Raw genomic sequence first — 19,264 nt, forward strand, 5'->3', positions numbered from 1 at the left:
TCTTAAACTTCCTGCAGACAAACCAAAAGAGTGGAGGCCATTTACAGTCGTCACAATGAGCAAGAACATTTCACTTTTGTTACAAATGAGAACTAATTGGAATTAATTTCTGGGATGAGGTATGGGATGGCTTCTCACATTAGATAGAGGCTCTTATTGTGGCAACAAAGAAAGCAAATACATCACAATCCCTCCATAGAGTAAAGCTGTCACTGGCAGTTTGTGTTTTCTGTAGGAGATTACTGTGTGACAAAAGGCTCAGAAATGTAAATTTCCTATTTAAAAAAAAAAAAAAACTAAACAAAACCTGACATATCCAATGGGTTCTACAGGCACATACTTTTGGATAAATAATCATTACATAATGCAAAAAAACCACTTTGGGCTGAAGAGAACCTTCCTATGTGCCTTTAAGTACCACTTTGTATGAATGAGTATGTTTAAGGGTCCTTCCCAGCTTTTTATTTGCATCTGTCGAAATAAAGCTTATTTTGTTCTTAATGAAAGCATTACAACGGAGGTGAAAGCTCCTGTGGAAGTGAACTGAAAGCGACGGCATGGGAACCTGCCAAGGACTGAAAATAAACGAGACCCGTGTAGATGCTGTGGGCTTTGCCCTGTTGCACTCCCCAGTGGTTGAGCAGACTCCTGTTTTCATCTCAGTTTTAACAGTGCAACCCACAATTTCACCCAAAGCCCTTCACTAGTACAGGGAAAAAGAAGAGGAGGAGTCTGTGATTTTTTTAAAATTATTATTATTTAGTTTGGACTTCGAGGATATAACTCATGACTTCCTGAACACTCAGTCAATGACACAGCAATGAGTCAGATGATGAAATGCGCACGCCAGCATGGTAACACTCCTTAATGACCGTGTAATTTAAGACACACAAATGGATTACAATGAATATACAAGCACTTAGAAAACTATGCCAAGTAACAATATTTCTCTTGTGCCCACAACCCAACCTAGAGACCCTGCAAAAGTGCATTATTAGACAGCACGACTAAATGAGTCATAAAAAAGAGGAGAGATTGGAGAGAAACTTAAAATGCGCTGTATTACGGGATCCGTATAATCAGGATATATGGACTTCAATAATGAGTGAGAAACAGTGAGATGCTGCAAACAAATAGAGAATAGTGACCCATGTCGAGCTATGAAAGAGGCCGTATGAACAGCACTGCCTTAGTACTTAGCATCCTCTGTCGACCCGATCAACTGTTTATGCAAGTTATTTTTCATGAACTCGAATGAATCTGCCAACGCCTTTTGGTGACTGACATGAGCCAGTCTCTCGTGTCATTGTTGTTTGCAAACAGTTCAGACAACTCAATACCTCCAGAGACTGATGAAGGGTGTGGCAGAGGACACATCACGCTAGGACCAGTGGTGATAGGGGCCACAGGGCTCACAGACTGGAATGATTGGTTGCACTATGAGGGCCAACAACGAGACCGGTCGTTGCAGCTGCCATTTGAAATATCAATAAGATCAGTGGGGTTCGTTGACTGCAAGCGCTCGTGCTTGATCGCAACCAACACATGCTGATTAGTTAAACTAAAATAAACAGACTTAAGTGGAGTCATGGCTTTTCACCAGAGTTTGGGTAACAACAGAAGTGGGTACAGGACTCGCCTCTCCATCCCTTCCCACTGCCAACTTCACCAGAGAGCAGCAACACCGGTGGTCCGAGCTAGGAAAACGCAGATGGTCCTCTCTACAGGCATCACTCTTTGTTAGCTTTCAAAAAGATCTGCAGATGATGCATGTGTGTGTATGTGTGTGTGTGAAAGTGAAGTTCCAGGTTTTTGAAACATGAGCAAGCATCACACAGGGAATGCTATCCATAACATCCTCCTCCAAGAGGCTCCTTCTGTGAGGGAGGTGGAATGGTAGTGCAAGGCTAGCAAACAGTGGGAGAGAGAGAGGGTGGGACAGACTACCCTAGTGATGCTGTATTTCATTTCTTCCTCCACAAGTAATGATTCATTCTGTCCAGGGGGGGGATGGGGGGGGGGGGGGGGGGGAGGTGGTGGCATGACCTACAACGTGACGTTCTACTATATTCTAACTATCACATGCCGTCTGTTGGTGGAGTGGCAAACAGCTATTTGAGACAATAGAGAAGAATGAAATAGAATTGGAAAAAAAACTGCGTATTGGGGCTCTGCTAAGAAGCCCCAATACGCAGAAGGGCATCGCTTCCTACTCAGTCAGCATACAAAGAGGATTAGAAGAGCAGAGCCGTGGGACAACTTTGTCAAAAAATATATGGATGGAACGTGATTGGGAATTGTACTCCGAGCTAATATGATTCCTAAAATGATCCGACTGATGCTTGATATACAACGTGTCTTTAGTTTTGAAGATGGGATGACAGAAATTAACCTGCCAAACAAATAAAATATGAGCACACAACGCAAAACTTCCCCGAGGGGAAAAAACATTAGAACGGGAAAATAAATGGTGGGATCTGTTTTCCAGAAACGCTGCTTCTTGGACCGTTTACCAGCAAAGATAGCAAACATCTTGGAAGGACATGATCTGCAGCGCTTGAGGTGAATGTTAAATAGAGTTGTACAAAAACAAAGGATGACCATAAAACAGATTAACACGCTTCTTAGAGACAGACCCAAATCATTGGAACCCGGGCAATCATAGTCTCTCATTCGGTCACACAGTCCTGGAGTCTCTTCTCAGCTGGATGTGGCAAATAGGATTTAAGATTTCTAGACCAACTTAACTGTCTCCTTTTAGTTTGAAGGAGCAGCGGTTTTGTTCAACCCACCCTTCAAAAGAAATGCATTTGTGCCACTTGTATCCATCAAATTAATTACTTTCAAGTCACAACCCACCACAAGTATCCAGTCGGTTGAAGTCTCCTTTCTCGCGCCTAGTCCTAAATGTAAAGAGACTACTTGGTAGAGAACGTGGTTGCACAAGTCGTCTTGAATCTTGTGCCGTATCTCAAGAGCAGCGGACTTTGAAGGAATCTAAGATATTTGCTGACTTCACTTGTTTTGTGAACTGCAGAAATATAGACCCCAGAGGCTTATTGGCCTACAGCTGATAATCGATTGTGTTACTTCCCAAATAACTCAAGCTCACTAGCCGTATCAAAAAAGACAGTCAAACAACATTAAGAGTCTTTTGAATCTCACAGGGACGATTTTCCATCCCTGGACCATTACCATGGGAAACTTTCTTATTATCTATAGCTTTCGGAAAAAAAGATCTTATAACTCTGGGAGTGAGTAGAGAAGTCCCACAAAGATGTCTGCGGAGTACAGACGTTGCTCAAGTGTTCCTTCCACACCATCCAGTAATATCCCCAGTCGAGGTTCGCGATCCTCCTCCCCTGCTGAGAAACCCCTGCTCCACGGATGGATTGGCAGAACAATGTGGAAGCAAACCAAAAGTCGGTCTTCATGAGTTCGCCACACTTTTTGCAACAACAGAAGCTGCAATCCCTCTGGATTCCACATTCTTGTCATTCAAAAACCTGACAGCCTCCAGTTTCAGCTCGACAACTGGCGGGTTCTATTAGCGGGCAAACAGGGCGAGACAGGCACCAAAGACCTCCAGGCCACAACTCTTATATCATCAGCTTCCAACAACATGTGAAAAGAAGTCGTCCAGAGGTGACAGTTGGAGACTTTATTCAGAAGGCCCGTAGCCAGACATTCCCAGTTCACTCATGAATACATTTGGGTTCATCGTTTTTTGCTGAAGCGAAGGCGTACGTGCTCTGGCTCCTTTCACAACAGAGATTTCACACCACAAAGCTACTCGTAATAGCTGTGGCTCAGCAGGCGAATGAGTCTACTCGGCCCATCACACATTTGGCAACCACTCGCCACCAACACTTAAACATCTGAATGGGGTAACCTTCATGGCATTGGCCCTATGTCACACAAGCTAGCATCAAGAGACTTAGCTGCTAACTCCTGTGCAAGGCCTGATTGCAGGAGGAGACTTCGGTTTCCCAAATCGGGATGAGGTTTCTCTTTCCACAAAACAAATTTTAAAACAATCTTTTGATGGCGGAGGGGAAGAATTGACCTTGAGAAACCTGACCTGGGTTGTTGTCTGCAAGAGCACAGCCTTGAAACCAACCTCTTTAGACTTTTAACATCACAGCACACTTGCTGGGTATCATTTATTTAGTAGGTGTGGGTCTGTGTAATAAAGACAAAACTACCTTTTCTAAATTGATGCGGAAGCTGCAGTGCTTAAATTGAATACAAATGTAAGCTACTTGCAACAAGAGACGCACTGGATAGTGCAGCCCTGTAAAGTGTCACCAGCGGCTTGGTTTTTGGCTTTACCTGGTTTGGCGTTCTTGCAGCAGGCTTGTCCTGGTGGTTGGCGAGGATGAGGAAAGGCAGTGTGCACAGCTGCGGATGCTGCAAGGCCGAGTGGAGCTCGTTACGTGCAGCCTCGAGTTCCTCATCCGACGAGGCACTGTCCAACACGAAGACGACGCCCTGTGATCCCTGGTAGTAACGACTCCAGTATTTCTTTATGTTGTCCGCTCCTGTAGACAAATGGGGTTCAATTCAATGTGACATTGCAGTCAATAATTAATTAATAAGCATATGACAAAATGACAAATACAAAAAACTTAATTAGTGTCTGGAAGACCATCAAGACATCGCCTAAATGGACATATTTGACAAATATAATTATCACACGCATCCCACGAGGCAAATATTTGCGTCATATACATAATGACGATTTGCTAATAATAAAAGGGAATGAGGGATGTACTGTTTCTGCAACACGCACTTCGGTTTAATCTCTACAGCATTTAAGGTCTATAGCATTGTTAGTTCAAGGTGTGATGAAATGGGCGTTTTCTGCTCTTATTTATTTTTTGAATGCATACAAAATAAAACGTGTTCTTTATAATGTTTGAAATGAAGACAGCTTCTGCTTTCGATTCTCTCAACTGATGCTGACCCACTCACTCAATACCACGACACGCGGGTCACATCCTCCGTGTTACTCATGCTCTTTAGGACATCTTGCATCCACTGTGACTGACCGACCACAAGTGGACCACAGCTTCCCATCTACTTTAATGAAGAAACTACAAACCAAACAAAGTGGCTCTTGAGAGATTGAGTAGGAAGTTTCTCTCGTCTTTGCCTCGAGAGGGTGGAATGTCCGCCACTTCTCGTTGGCAGCTTCTGCCACCTATTGGCCTGACGGGAGGACTCCCAAACACCACGCCTGGGTTCTTGGGGGACGCCGGCAACCCAGCTACGTATCAGTATTGAAATAAGTGCACCATGGGGGAGACTTCATTCCTCTGCTTCTTTTCTACTTCTTCACCACTTAACAGTGTTTTTATCCTCTATAAATAGCTTGTATTAAATTAATAATGATGTTTCATACTTTTGGACTTGACTGAGACGTAATTATTCTAAGGTCAAAGCAAGCTGTTGTGTTAGTAAAGGCGAGAGCACAAATACTGCCATCGAGGGCAAAATGTTATGAAACATACGATATAACACCAATAGTTCTGGTCTTTGATTATGATTGGCTGAACTCTTAACGTGTCCGGTTCTGATTTTTATATTCATTGGGTGGGCTAAGTGTGGGTAAGTGGTTGGAAGAGATGGACAGGATTTGGTGGAAGATGGCACAAAGGGTGAAATACCATATGAGGGGTTAGGTGTGGGGAGCCAGGGAGAAGTAGCCGTCACGGTTGTGGTCAAAGCCAGCGGCCCTTTGTCTCACTTCAAAGCAGACAAACCAGCTATGGAAAGTTACCAGCTAAACTCAATGTATATGCAACCTGTTATGGACGCCTGTCTCTAGTTTTGTTGTAAAGGTTCTTTCCCTTGGACACAACGTCAATGGACTACCAGAGCTGGAGATTAAACTGCTTGAAGGACGATCATGACCCACCCCTGGGTCACTGTCCCCCCCAGTTGTGGTTCTAACGTAACAGGAACAGGGTAAGAGACTATACGTATGAGCCCATGCGGTTGATTGGCTCCATGGCATACACGCTACAGCAATAGATGATGCTGCAGCAAAATTCTCCTTGGGGGGGCGACTGAGGGTCAGTGGAGGGCAAGGTCGTCCTGCAATCAGATGATTGGCGGTTCGATTCCAGGCTCGGGCAGTGTCCACTTTAGTGTGTCCTTGGGTAAGACACCGGTGTGTGGAAGGTGTTTGTGTTTCTGGTGGGCAGGTGGCTCCTGTCATCAGGGTGTGACAGTCAGTCAGTCAGTCACACACACACACCATTTAGCACCTTGCCTTTTCCACAGCACAAATAAATAAACACAACTAACCAGAGACTGATAACACAGCAGTACCAGCAATGACATCCGCTGAACAATCCTTGATCAACAGCAGAATTAATAGAGATAATCAAATAAATGTTAAATAGATACATGTTTCCTCCATTTCGTTTGTGTGTTTTTTGGCCACCGTTGTGCGATGCTCAAGAACTACATTGAATTACATTTTGTTGTAAAATCACTGTGAATCACTGCCTCGGGTGGCTCATGGCTTATTATGCTGCATTACATCATTGTCTACTGAGGCTACCGTCGGCCAAAGAATGCAGAATGTTTTGCTGTTCTATGCTGGATTTAATCTCTGTTGGAGTTCAACCAAGGGCTATTTCCTCTCAAGGTTGGAAGCAATAAGCCTTAAAACCTGATGTGATCGCCATCAGCATCTGAGAAGAAGTGTAACTTTACCACAGCTTCCCGGATATTATCTATGATAGATATCTACACCTCTAGACAGAAACAATACACTTGTAGACAGAAAAGGGAACTGCGGCTTTAACAGTGTTGCATAACGGGCCTTCATTGTCGTTCTGTGATCACTGAATCATCATCTTAGCTTAACTAACAAAGTAGACTATTTCCTAAATACTATTCTAGAGCCATGTAGACAAGCTGCTACTACAAAACAAACAGATCTGTATCTGCAACTAAAACCATGAGCGACCAAGAGGTACTTTCTCTTTTGTGCTGATGACTTTAATGATACGTCAAGCCTGTCAAGCTTTTCAATTTTTTTTTTGCAACTATTTCTGATCCATACACAAAACAATAAGGCAATAAAAGAATTGTAATTGTAGCAATGCTTTTGAGCACTCCAAGTATTGTTCTTCTAAGCTTTCTTCCACTCATTATTGTTGAAATGCTGCTTCAGCAGTTGAAGGGAGTGACAGGGTGATAGAGCAGCAATCTTGCATGCGTTTGTTGTATGGTGTCGGTTGTTGTTTTAGTCATCTTATTTGCTGTGATTTTAAGTGTTATTCTTTTATATTTTGGGACTTTACTACATGGTTAATGCCTTTACACGGACTCCGATACATGTTACAAGTTAGTCCCCTATTCTAGGTCTATTTTCTATGTTATACTAAAGTGACCAGTACCAGTACTAGTATTTAATAAACCGTTTTCACTATAGTAGTCTGTGGCTCTTGTGCGCAGAATATCACCAGGTCATACTACTATAACCAAAAGTACTACTAGTAGTTATGCTGCTATTATTACTACCATTAATCTTACTACACATGCTACTATGACTAATAGTATCACATCTGCATTTTTAGTTTTTGATTGATTTCATTCTTTGAGATTCATTTTAGCTTTTAGCTGTCAGCTTTAATCTTTCAGCATTTCATTGCATTTGCCGCAGGAAATGCATTTTCTAGTAGTATTCTATTTATTCTATATGTGTTTTAAACATTTTAAACGGCTTCAAATTGTTAGCTATTAAAACCGTTCAAATATCCAAATATCCAGCCCCGTTCAGGAGAAGGGTGCTAGGACTTTTCTGCTTTCTAGCTCTTACAATTGAATATACATAAATAAAAATCATAAACTTAAACATGGTTTTCCAATAGAGTTCATTTTCAAATCCTCTTAAAATTCTTCAACCTATTCTAACAAGCCTTCCCCCCTATTTCAGCTTTTTTCATGTCTGTATGGTGAGCAATTTTCAGAAATTCATTTCAGTTGTTTTTTTTAAACAATTCTAAAATTGAGAAGCCAGACAAGCAGTACATATGCAGTACAATTTATGCTACGTCGGCCCGGCCAAACAGCAGCTAGCCCACAAGTGGGATGGCACATTGGCTGTTTGTATGCAAACGTATGGATATAATTAGCTTTAATCAGCGCGTACAGGCACAAAAGGCGACACTCAAAACATAGTGAAAAATCCAGAGAATAATAAAAATGTTACAGTGCTCTGGATGAGGGAATAAACTGAACTTTGGAGCCAACTGCCAGTAAAACATCAGCAAGCAATTACATTGCAAAATACATGAAAAGCAGATCCTCTGCTGAAGAGTTTGGATTCAGATTTTCTTTTTCCTTGTGTTTAATAACTAGTGTTTTCTGAAGTCCTTGCAGACTTAAAAAGCTTGTCGTTGAAAGTACTTCCACTTATTCTGAATTAGGCTACTGTTGAGGCTCATTCCATTTGATGTATTGGTTTCAGATTCATCGTCGCCTCCAACAACTTTCTCATTCATTTCTGCTTCTTATGGTTCATGCTTTTTGCAGGCACCTTAAACAAAACGCAAACATGTTAATAATCATCTCCTTTTTTCATTCTTAGAAGTTGGAACACAGAGCGACCTGCTTTGAAGTGTCCCTAACGAAAAACAGACAGACCGGTTTTTGTTTTTTCTTTCTGTCGAACTAAACCGATGGGAGGGGAGCGCTGGGGCTAGTGAGCATTGAGCATTGGTTCATTGAGGAAGGATCTGGAGTGACAGGGTGAACACTTCAGCTATCAATACTGACCTCTACCTGCAGCCTCATTGTGGCACTTACTAATATTTGGGAGTAATACGTTGGGAAAATGATGCACAGAGAGTAATATGAACTACGGCGTCACTGTCCTTATTGCCATTGAAATCTTTAAAGTATCTGACATTTTGACTTCAAAAGTTGGTTTGATGTGCCGCCTATTATAGTATCTAACCAACCTTTATCAGGAACAAACCAAGCATCAAATAACATACCAAGTGACAATCTAAAATATCATCCTCACTTTGTCACATCTTGTCTAACGCAAAGGAAGGTTTGTGTCACTTGTGTAGACTGTGCCTGCCTTATGGCCAGGTCATCCTTGTAAATGAGAATTGGTTCTCAATGGATTTTACCTGGTTAAATAAAGGTCAAATAAATAAAAAAGGTCTGCATTCCAAAAGTACCTGAACAGATAGAGGAGCATTGCAAAGCCTGATGATTACCACTACGTCTTCATCAGCTGTCGCTGTGTGGCATGAACGCACACTGTGAAATGGCCTGTCTAGACTTGACGTCATGTCACCTTCCAGACATACACACACACACACACACACACACACACAGACTAATGCACACTCCTGATAGATTCCTTCCCGTGTCCCCGGAGGTGCCCTTCCCAACTAATCCCTGTATCTGGCACCAGACGGGTAGAAAACACCATATTTAACATCACCAGATATTCTCAATGTCGACAGAGTTAAGAGACATGGGCGCCCTTTTTTAACACAAGTACAAAGGGTCCGGTACCATGCTGATGAAATAAATGAGAAAACTCAGTTCTGTCTGGGTAACAATTTGTTCCTCAGTGAATTTCCTGATGACATCCAACTAAAGTAATGCAAGGTGGGGACCTGGGACTTGAGACCTGGCCGTGCCTGTCTGTCTGGCTCATGTTATGATCAGTGATGCAGAGCACGAGAGGATTCTCCACATTACGCCATGTTTGTCTGCTACATGCAGGATTTCATCTGAAAAAGCTTCAGTGATGTGCAACTGCTTTTCGTCTTTGCAGGGAATGGACTTCTCAGACAAAAAGGGACAGACGCGAGTTACAGACCACACACTTTGTTCTATTCTCTATGCATCTCCGCTCTGGACACCAAATAAATTAGACTTTCTTGTATTAATAAAAGCTATGCTGGGACTTAGAGATTTTAATTGTTTTTTTCTCTGTTCATCCTGAGACACTCTCCCTGTTTCACATGATATACACACACATGTGGAGACCCAGTTACAATTAAACCCAGGTCAATAAAGGACCAAAGGACAGAACAACCAAAACAAATCGCAGGGAACCTGACGACACATGCATGAGAGAAGTACCACGAGGCTGCTTCGTGCCTCAACTACACTTGAGTGGGTTCAAAGTCGGAGAGGAGACCTGGCTCTCAAGAGGATTCCTGGTGCAGAGTCAGCAAACTTCTGCTATGTTTACGCCTAACGCCAACACTACGCCCATGCGTCAGGGCCTGTGCAATGAAGGAGTTTGATGTGTAAAACTCCCGGGTCCTAAACTACCAAGCAAGCAGCCAGGATGGAGCCACAGAAGGTCAAAAGTGCCACAGTTTGGGCTTTACTGAGGAAGCTACTATCTACGACTATCGCTTTGTGCCTTCGATGGTGTTTCCGACCCGTCGTCTCCGAATATAAAAGGGAGAATGCTTTTCAGTCGGGACAGGCAGGAAGGAATGAAGCAAGTACATGGTAAGTGCTTCTCTTCTTCAAGCTTCTCAACGAGTGCTTCTTCCTTTGCTCCAGCCGGGGCTAAGTGAAGAGAACAAGCAGCTGCAAAGCAGGAAACGACGTGAACACTGACCGGCGGAGACACGCAAGAGCACAGACTCCCCTGACTCCGGATTACTGTCATTTACGCTCTAAGACCAAGCGTCTACCCAACATGACAGCAAACTAGATCTTGCATGTCAATATCCCCCCGCCATAATCTGGCATGGTGGTCCCCTGTGCCTCTTTGTGTGTGTTTTCCATCTTTTTAAGAGGCTGAGACGGGTGCCCCTTTAAAAACTGTCACTAATCCGGTCATGTGCCCATATGACGCGTGGAAAACAACATAAATTACCTTCACCCTCAACAACACAACACTTTCTTCTCCATGGTGTCGTGAGCTGTTGGTGGTGAGGGGAAGGGGGGGGGGGGGAAGCACTGATTTAAAACCACTCTTCCACAACTCCCTTTAAAGGACTGGAAGCCTCCCCGCTGCATGCGCTCTGTTTACCTACGTCCATCTCTCTCGTCTCTGCTTATTAAACGGCTTCCACGAGTGCTGTGCGTTTCCAGGAATAACACGGCCACTTCGCAACACTAACAAGGTCTGACGTCTGAGACCAAAAGGTGTGATGCTACCGGAGGCCAAAAGAAAACAAGAAAACAAACAGGCCAGCATTTGCATCCTTGCAGTACATCGTTAATGTGAGGAGATGAGAGGAGATAATAACAGGACAAGTTTTGTTTATCTGAACAAAAAACATGTTATTGCGATGCACCGGTGTAATTTAGGACTCAAGAGGCTGAAAACGCAGCAGACACATCATTAAACATTAAAGTCTTACACTAATATTAGTTGTACAGTGGGTACGGAAAGTATTCAGACCCCTCTACATTTTTCACTCTTCGTTTCATTGCAGTCATTTGCTAAAATCTAAAAAGTTCATTTTATTTCTCATGAATGTACACTCACCACCCCATCTTGACAGAAAAAACAGATCTAGAAAAATTTTAAATTTATTAAAAAAGAAAAATTTGAAATATCACATGGTCATAAGTTTTCCGACCCTTTGCTCAGTATTGAGTCGAAGTGCCCTTTTGAGCGAGTACAGCCATGAGTCTTCTTGGGAATGATGTGAAAGTTTTTAACACCTGGATTTGGGGATCCTTCTTCCTTGCAGATCCTCTCCAGTTCTAGGTTGGATGGTGAACATTGGTGGACAGCCATTTTCAGGTCTCTCCAGAGATGCTCTATTGGGTTTAGGTCAGGGCCCTGGCTGGGCCAGTCAAGAATGGTTACAGAGCTTTTTCCAAAGCCACTCTATTATTTTAGCTGTGTGCTTGTCTTGTTGGAAGATGAACCTTCGGTCCAGTCTGAGGTCCTGAGCACTTTGGATGAGGTTTTCTTCCAGGATATCTCTGTACTTTGTCGCCTTCATATTTCCTTCAATTGCAACCAGTCGTCCTGTCCCTGCAGCTGAAAAACACCCCCACAGCATGATGCTGCCACCACAATTTTTCACTGTTGGGATTGTATTGGGCAGGTGATGTGCAGTGCCTGGTTTTCTTCACACATACCATTAGGAATTAACGCCAAAAAGTTCAATCTTGGTCTTGGTCATCGTCTGGGAGTCCTTATGGGTTTTTGCAAATCTATGCAGGCTTTCATAGGTCTTGCACTGAGGAGAGGCTTCCGTCTGGCCACTCTGCCATAAAGCCCTGACTGGTGGAGGGCTGCAGTGGTAGTTGACTTTGTGGAACTTTGTCCCATCTCCCTTCTGCATCTCAGCCACAGTGATTCTCTCTCACCAAGGCTCTTCTCCCACAATTTCTCAGTTTGGCTGGACAGCTAGGTCTAGGAAGAGTTCTGGTCATCCCAAACTTCTTCCATTTAAAGGTTACGGAGGCCACTGTGCTCTTAAGAACCTTAGGGATCTTTTATGACCTTGGCCAGATCAGTGCATTGCCACAATTCTGTCTCTGAGCTCCTTGGGCAGTTCATTCGACCTCATGATTCTTATTTGCTCTGACATGCGCTGTAAGGTCTTATATAGACAGGTGTGTGCCTTTCCTAATCAAGTCCAATCAGTTTAATTAAACACAGCAGGACTCCAATGAAGGTGTAGAACCATCTCAATGAGGATCAGAAGAAATGGACATCATGTGATTTAAATACGAGCGTCACAGCAAAGAATCTGAATACTGACCACCCACTGTATATGGGCAAGTGAAGCCAATATGCAAGTTTCTTAAAATGAGTTAAGTCTATGAGATGTATTTCCTCAGTAGATGAGTTTATGGTCTGAACCTCTAGTTTCAAGTCTTCTTCAGTTACAGCATTATGTTCATTTAGTAAATGGTGGTCCATTCAGAGTCACATAGTCCATAAAACAGAGCATGCTTTAGGGTGGGTATATTGTGATTCATTCTTAAAAACACGCTAAAGCCCAGGCAAAACACAGAACTCAAGGTTTCAACACGTCAGTCCGCACTGACGTAGTCACCATGACTACGTCCAATTCTTATATTCAATCTACGGTTGGGTCAATATACTTCACCTCACAGACTTAAACCACAAAAAGGAACAACTTGTCATATGAAATTCTGAATGCATTACAGGCTTACCTCCAAGTTCCTTTACATTCAGGATGGCATTTGGAAATGGCACTGCTTTGATGCTGAAACCTGGGGGACATACAAATAAAAGGCTGTTGTTGTTGTTGTGACATAAAGAAACTGTTGGTTTGTGGACGGCACATGTTAAGAGTCATGAGAAGCCCGTTGTTGGCTGGCTTGGTTTTGATTAGTGAGAAAAAAACATTTCCTCAAAGAAAACAGATTTGTAGTCATTGGATATCTGGTGTATCTTTATTTTTCTAAACCAGCAGCTGGTGAACACGCAGGAAAACTGACAACGTATTTGTGTTGTGAAAGCGAAAGAGGAGAGCGCTTAGTGTGGTCCCGGCTTAGAAAAACAGAAAAACAACAGTATTTTGTTCTGCGTTGGGAGTTTGAGAAGGAAAGCGCTCAAGTGCTACCATCTATTACGTGGTTTGTGTCTGCGGTTGTACGCAGCTAGAAAAGGAACCCGCTGGAGGAGCGAGGTTGCACAAATTATGCTCCAAACTGTCTCGGTGGGAATTTGTTTCCTGGAAATGTTCGCAAACAGGAGGAGGGATGAGACAGACAACTGATTAGGATTTCACTAAAACATCTGAATTATCTGCTAAACGTGGTTTTCAGGCACATTACGACACCGCAAAACCATGAAGGAGAAACCGCAGGAGACCTCTCCCTCGTTGTTCATCTGTCTTTAGATGTTGGCAGATGAAGACAGTGCTGACGGATAAATCTCATTTCAGAGAGCGGGTTGATCGGGGAGGGGGGGGGGGAGGGTCCTTGAGGGAGAGCATTGCGTGTGCAGGAAGAAGGGGCGAGTGAAGTGATGTACTAACCCTAAAGCCTCTTCCTCTGGACACACTTAAGTCACCAGAAGAAAGTGGCCCGACTCAAACACGCCAGTGGGTGCCCCCCCCCCCCCCCCCCCCCCCAGCACACCCCTGACGTTGGAGGGCTGCGATACCTGAATTTCCAGATGGGGAGGACAGCGTGCTCTCGACACTTGAAAGCACTTGTGAAGGAAGGAAGATGGGGAGATGTGCTGAGAGCTGGGGCTTCCATTAAAGTGATCTTTAGTACCTGTTGTGGGAACGACGCCGTCAGAGCCCTCGCTGCAGAGCCGTGAGAGAAGACTGGTCTTCCCGGCACCCGTCAGGCCGATGCACACCACATCGTACTCCGGCCTCGGCGGTGGCGGCCCTTTACAGCACAGTGCCCGGAAACACTGAAACAAAAAAGAAAACCTGTGAAACAAATAGGTAGCCTGTGTTCTAAGAATAAACTGCTGCGTTCCTAGCTTTGCAGGAAGACTCCAGTGCATCACAGCTGGCTTTGTACGATGAAGCAGGGAACCACAGTACACATCGGGTCTGGTCTATCTGATTCCGACTGAGCAAAATGTTTAACAATATTTAAACGGAGAGAAAAATGGAGTAAAGACAAGGTTTAAAGCATAAGATGTCTTACTTTTCACGATTTTCTATGTGACAAAAGAAAAAAGGGAATAGGATTGTGCAACTGGCGCAACCTAACTTTGTCAGTGGAATCGGTGTGTGTGTGTGTGTCTGTGTGTGTGTGTGTGTGTGTGTGTGTGTGTGTGTGTGTGTGCCTGGCCCCCGTCTAACTGGGCCCTTGTGGCGACCGGAGGCAGACCTGTCATCCCATGAATCACAGCCTGGGACTGAGGGCCTGCTGTGAGACATTAAGGGGCGAATGCAGTGTGCACCGTCAATGAGATCTTTAAAAACTACTGCGCAGAGATCAGTGTACCAAACTAAAAAGAGATCTCTTTTATTAGCAAGACAGGAACCAGTCTGGACAAGGCAGGGCACACACACACACACACACAAACAGACCATATCAGATTTCAGAGGATGAGGATAGGGTGCTGCTCTTGTCAAGTGCAGGGTCAAACTGAGATGGTGCATTTCTCCAGGTGAGCTTGGGCCATTAAAAGTTGTACCAAATATTGTGTACTAACGTCAGACTATGTTTGGCAGTTTTGGTGAGGCGCTTCTTTTCTTAGACTTTAGTGACCGCCAGGGTTGGCTTTCAGAGCCTGGCCCCAAACAGGGCTGCCGTTTGATGGCAATGTGTAGGTGGTGTGGGAATCCGCTTCAGCAAAACCAGACGTCAGCTGAGCAACCCGACCCCCCCACGACTTCTGGGTGAACCCCTCGGGTTGGTCAAAGGGAAATTCACTCCTCTTCTCGGATACCGGCGAGATCAGAAACACACATCAGAAAGAGGGCGGAGGTCAGATGAAGTCATTCCGATTCTTACTTTTCCCTGAAGCGAGTGGGAAGGATTTGTCTCGGTTGATAGTGGGATCTTTCAAAGGGCGCACAGGAATCTATGAGTTAGAGGATGGTTCTTTATTCAGCCTCCCATATCAGATAAACTCCAGTTGATGTGAACATGACAACAACAACATGAAAGAAAGAAAACCTGCGGGAGCAGACAAGCAGGACAGCTCCCGCCGCCAACTCTCCCTCTGTGGACAGTGCTGATTTCACTGGACACTTGGGCCCCTGATCCTCCCCCATCTATGTGTGAGCGAGAGAGACAGGAACTCCCCACCTTTGGCTCTCTTTGACAGCAGCAGATTGACGAGGACCCCTTCGTCAAAAGGCTTGATCGCTCCAAGACACGCCTCCTTTCCTGTTTCACACCGGCCCGTGACAATGTCAGAAGGTTCCAGACCGATGGCTGTGATTAGAACTGGACATCAAGTATAGAGATCTATCAATAGATCGATCAATATGTCAAAAGACATCAGGATATTTAATGGGTGACACTAGGCGTCCTGGCAGCAGACCAGAGACACTGCTGCTGTGTAGTGGTGCTCGTTTAAGGTCGGGTCAAGAAATCTACAGATGCTGACCTTCTGGTCTTGTGTAAATGATCATTCTACACATACAGTCATCATCTTTAGGGAGTTCAGCATGCCAGGGATCAGCCCGTCTAGCTTCCAGTTAGCGGATGACGCGCCCAAACTCCCAAAACCACATCCTTCTCTGATTATTAGTCCAAAGTGTTGCCTGGAAAACATGTAATGTATGAGAAAAGTATCAATGATTATACACAAGGCATGCATTTTCCCCATTGCAACCAATACATTTCAATAAAAATGTTTTTTAGTACCATAAGGCCAAACAATGGGGCAAATATTGGCTTGCAAAAGTGTTTTCCCCCCAATGATCATCAGTGATTGACCTTCCTCATCGACATCATTACTGCCAAAGGAAATCTCCAACGGGCCTACACAGGATCTGGGTGGAGGGGGCAGGGGACTGTGTCCTTGCTCAACGCTCAAGGCACACTTCCTCTTAAAAGGTAAGTTACACTTCAACCGATATGCTTTGCAGTTTGCACTATGCTCAGCGATGGTGTTAATGAGGGTAATAATGCCTGCTTAAAAACGGCAGTATCACATTTGCCTTGTGGTATTTCAGAGAGCTGGTCACAGAAAAAAAACAGAACTGGCCATCAATTTACACTAGCTGGGGCATCACATTTGATTTCCCATCAAAAGTGGGGCTGGTGAAGGAAACAGGAGAAGAGAAAGGACATCCGAGACACTCTGGGACATAGCCCCGTAGACAGACGGACACGGGACACAGACAGGCAAGCAGCTCTCTTTTCTTTTTTTCTTTTTTCCAGACCAAGTGTCGGGACAACACTTGTGTGCATGGCTCACTCCTGACCTTTTGAAAATGACGGTCCTTTATATGGGCGTCCCAACGGAGGCGCGGCGCTAACAGATATGTGCGTAATACACACCGGGCCCCAGTCATAACACGGTGCCTTCAAGTTGGGGGGGGGGGGGGGGGGGGCAGTGGATTGCGGGGAGGCAAGGGTAAAAGGGTGGAGGGGAGGCACGGAGGCAAGGGTGTGTACTAGATGTGGGGGTTTGAGAGGCAAGGGGCACATTTCTGTATTCTGTATTCTTCTCCTTCGCCTACCGCCCATTCATTTACGGTTTTCTTTATCTGCTGTTTTGAAGCCGGGGGTGCAGTGTGGGGAAGGGTGTGTGCTTTCATATTAAGGGGCGAGACACCAAAGGCCGCTTAATGCATTGAGCCGGTCTTCGGGCCTGGGGCGCTCTTTAGCGCATTGCACGTCACCAAAGAGCGCACGCCAGCCTTTATCTCACCGCCACCCCCAGCAAGTCCGGGGCCTCGATTCCCCCTGATGCAGTTAGGACTCCTCACACGTGGCGGGATACCAGAGGTGTGGAGCTTGTCAGCGAGGGTGCAAATAGGCTGGATCTCTCAAATCCTTCGAATGGAAGCAAACTGAACGTGGATTTGGGGGTGTGGCGAGCTTGTTACAGCGGGCGCCTGCGGAGGGCCAAACACAAGATGTACTGCATTGCTAAAAAAAAAAGACAACTTAGGATGATAAACGGGTGCAATTCATTTCGCTCTGCGTCAGAAATAGATCCCAATAGTGCAAACCCTGACTTCACCCCCTCTTCATCTCCTGTTGACTTGTTGCGATATGACACGCAGCGATAATAAAGATGACCATGTCTGCACCAGCTCAACGCCCGTCTGGTGAAGCGGACCGTGTCTTACTTAAGAGCACCTCACTATGTTCCTCACTATGTTCTGTGTGTGGGCAGGGGGTTCTCGGAGGGGTGGGGGACCCTGTTATTAAGCTTATTTGCTTGTGACTGTTTTGCAGCCATATCATCCCCTTCACTGTGAAGCAAGCCCCCCTCCTTTCCTCTCCGATCACCCCTACCACCCAATTCACTCATCCCACTTCGGTCTGTCTGGCTATCGTTTCAGAGCATCAACACTATTGCCCTGACGTTAAGGTGTCTGGACAAGGAGACATGCTGGAACACACACACACACACACACACACACACACACAGTGAAGTTAGAGCGCCTCCCAGCTTTCGGCCGAGCCAGACTGCTATCCAGTACTTTACGACGGGAGAAACGATGCATTGCGGCAACGGAAATTACTGTAACTGAAACTCCTGATCTTGGAGAGACTTTTTTTCTTTTTAACTTGAAATGGTTTTGGAGCAAAATAAATGGAAATTCAAAACAGAGCGAGCTAAATGACTGTTGACATATTGCAGTTGTGGGAAGCTGAACATGTGAGTCTGAGGAAATAAGGACACCCAGTTAAGCACGAAACACCCAAAACGCTCCCCCAGGACTAGGTATTTAGGGGACAAGGGCAGGTGGAGTGTCAGCTGACCGCCTGAGGTTGATGTGACCAACTGACCTGTCTGGATTCCATTTTTTAAGAGAAGACCAAGACAGGTCTAGACTACAAGGCAACAAAAACCCCCGCTTCCCTTGCCCCAGAGAGCGGCTCCGCCGTTTGGATTCTCCTATCCAGCCCGGCGTGGCAGCCCGTGACCCCGCCTGGTCGAGGAGGAGGAGGCCAGATCAAAGGCGGAGGAACGGCCTTGAAAAAACATTTGGGCCGAGAATGGACGAGATATCTGTCTGGAGTCCTTTCCCACTGGGCTCACTGGTGCTAGGGATCGAGTTACCACCCCAAAAAAACAAGACCACATGAAAGGGGTCTCCCTCTCTCTACTACGCCGACCCAACTAGCCGCTGCCCCCCCCCCCCCCAAGCTTCTATGCAACCACCAACTCACACTCATCCCCAACCCTTCACCCCAAAAAAACACTCAAGGTCCATCACAGAGGATTAACAGGAAACCCTGACATGACCCATTGTTAGGGAGGCAGAGGGGGCTTGGGTGGTTTGCCACCCCGGGTGTTTTTTTTTTTTTCTTCTTCTTTTTTTTGCTTTTTAGAGGAGACTGGGGCACTTCAACAGCCTCAGCCTTCTTACAAACATCCCTGACGTACACACACACACGTTGCCTTTAGATGAGGCCTGGGGCCTAGGAAAGAGTTGTTCAATAGCAATGAACTCGGGGCAAAGAAATGAAGGAAGGATTTGCAGGGGGCATTTGTAGGAGATTTAAAAAGGGAGCGCTCCGGATGGTGTATGTGTGTATTTGTGTTGCAATGGGGGGACGGGGGTAGATGGGTGTCAGTGCTGTAAATCTCGATGTTACTGACAGCAAGACTGTTGCGGTCAATTACCATAAATCTGACAAACGCTAATTTGATGGG

General features: G+C 45.1%; 1 protein-coding gene across 3 annotated transcripts in view; it reads right to left on the reverse strand.

Annotated features, from left to right (window-relative positions):
* Window positions 1-19,264, reverse strand: part of arl15a (ADP-ribosylation factor-like 15a) — a 56,014-nt gene that overhangs the window by 12,510 nt on the left and 24,240 nt on the right. For all 3 annotated transcript variants that reach the window (XM_037482625.2, XM_037482623.2, XM_037482624.2), the window contains exons 2-4: window positions 14,227-14,371; window positions 13,153-13,212; window positions 4,333-4,541 (exon numbers count right to left, since the gene is read on the reverse strand). In XM_037482625.2, coding sequence (XP_037338522.2) covers window positions 4,333-4,541; window positions 13,153-13,212; window positions 14,227-14,371 — 414 coding nt within the window. The remainder of the gene's footprint in view (window positions 1-4,332; window positions 4,542-13,152; window positions 13,213-14,226; window positions 14,372-19,264) is intronic.

This window comes from Pungitius pungitius, chromosome 5 (genome assembly GCF_949316345.1).
Source record: "Pungitius pungitius chromosome 5, fPunPun2.1, whole genome shotgun sequence".
In the NCBI taxonomy this organism is placed as follows: Eukaryota; Metazoa; Chordata; class Actinopteri; order Perciformes; family Gasterosteidae; genus Pungitius; species Pungitius pungitius.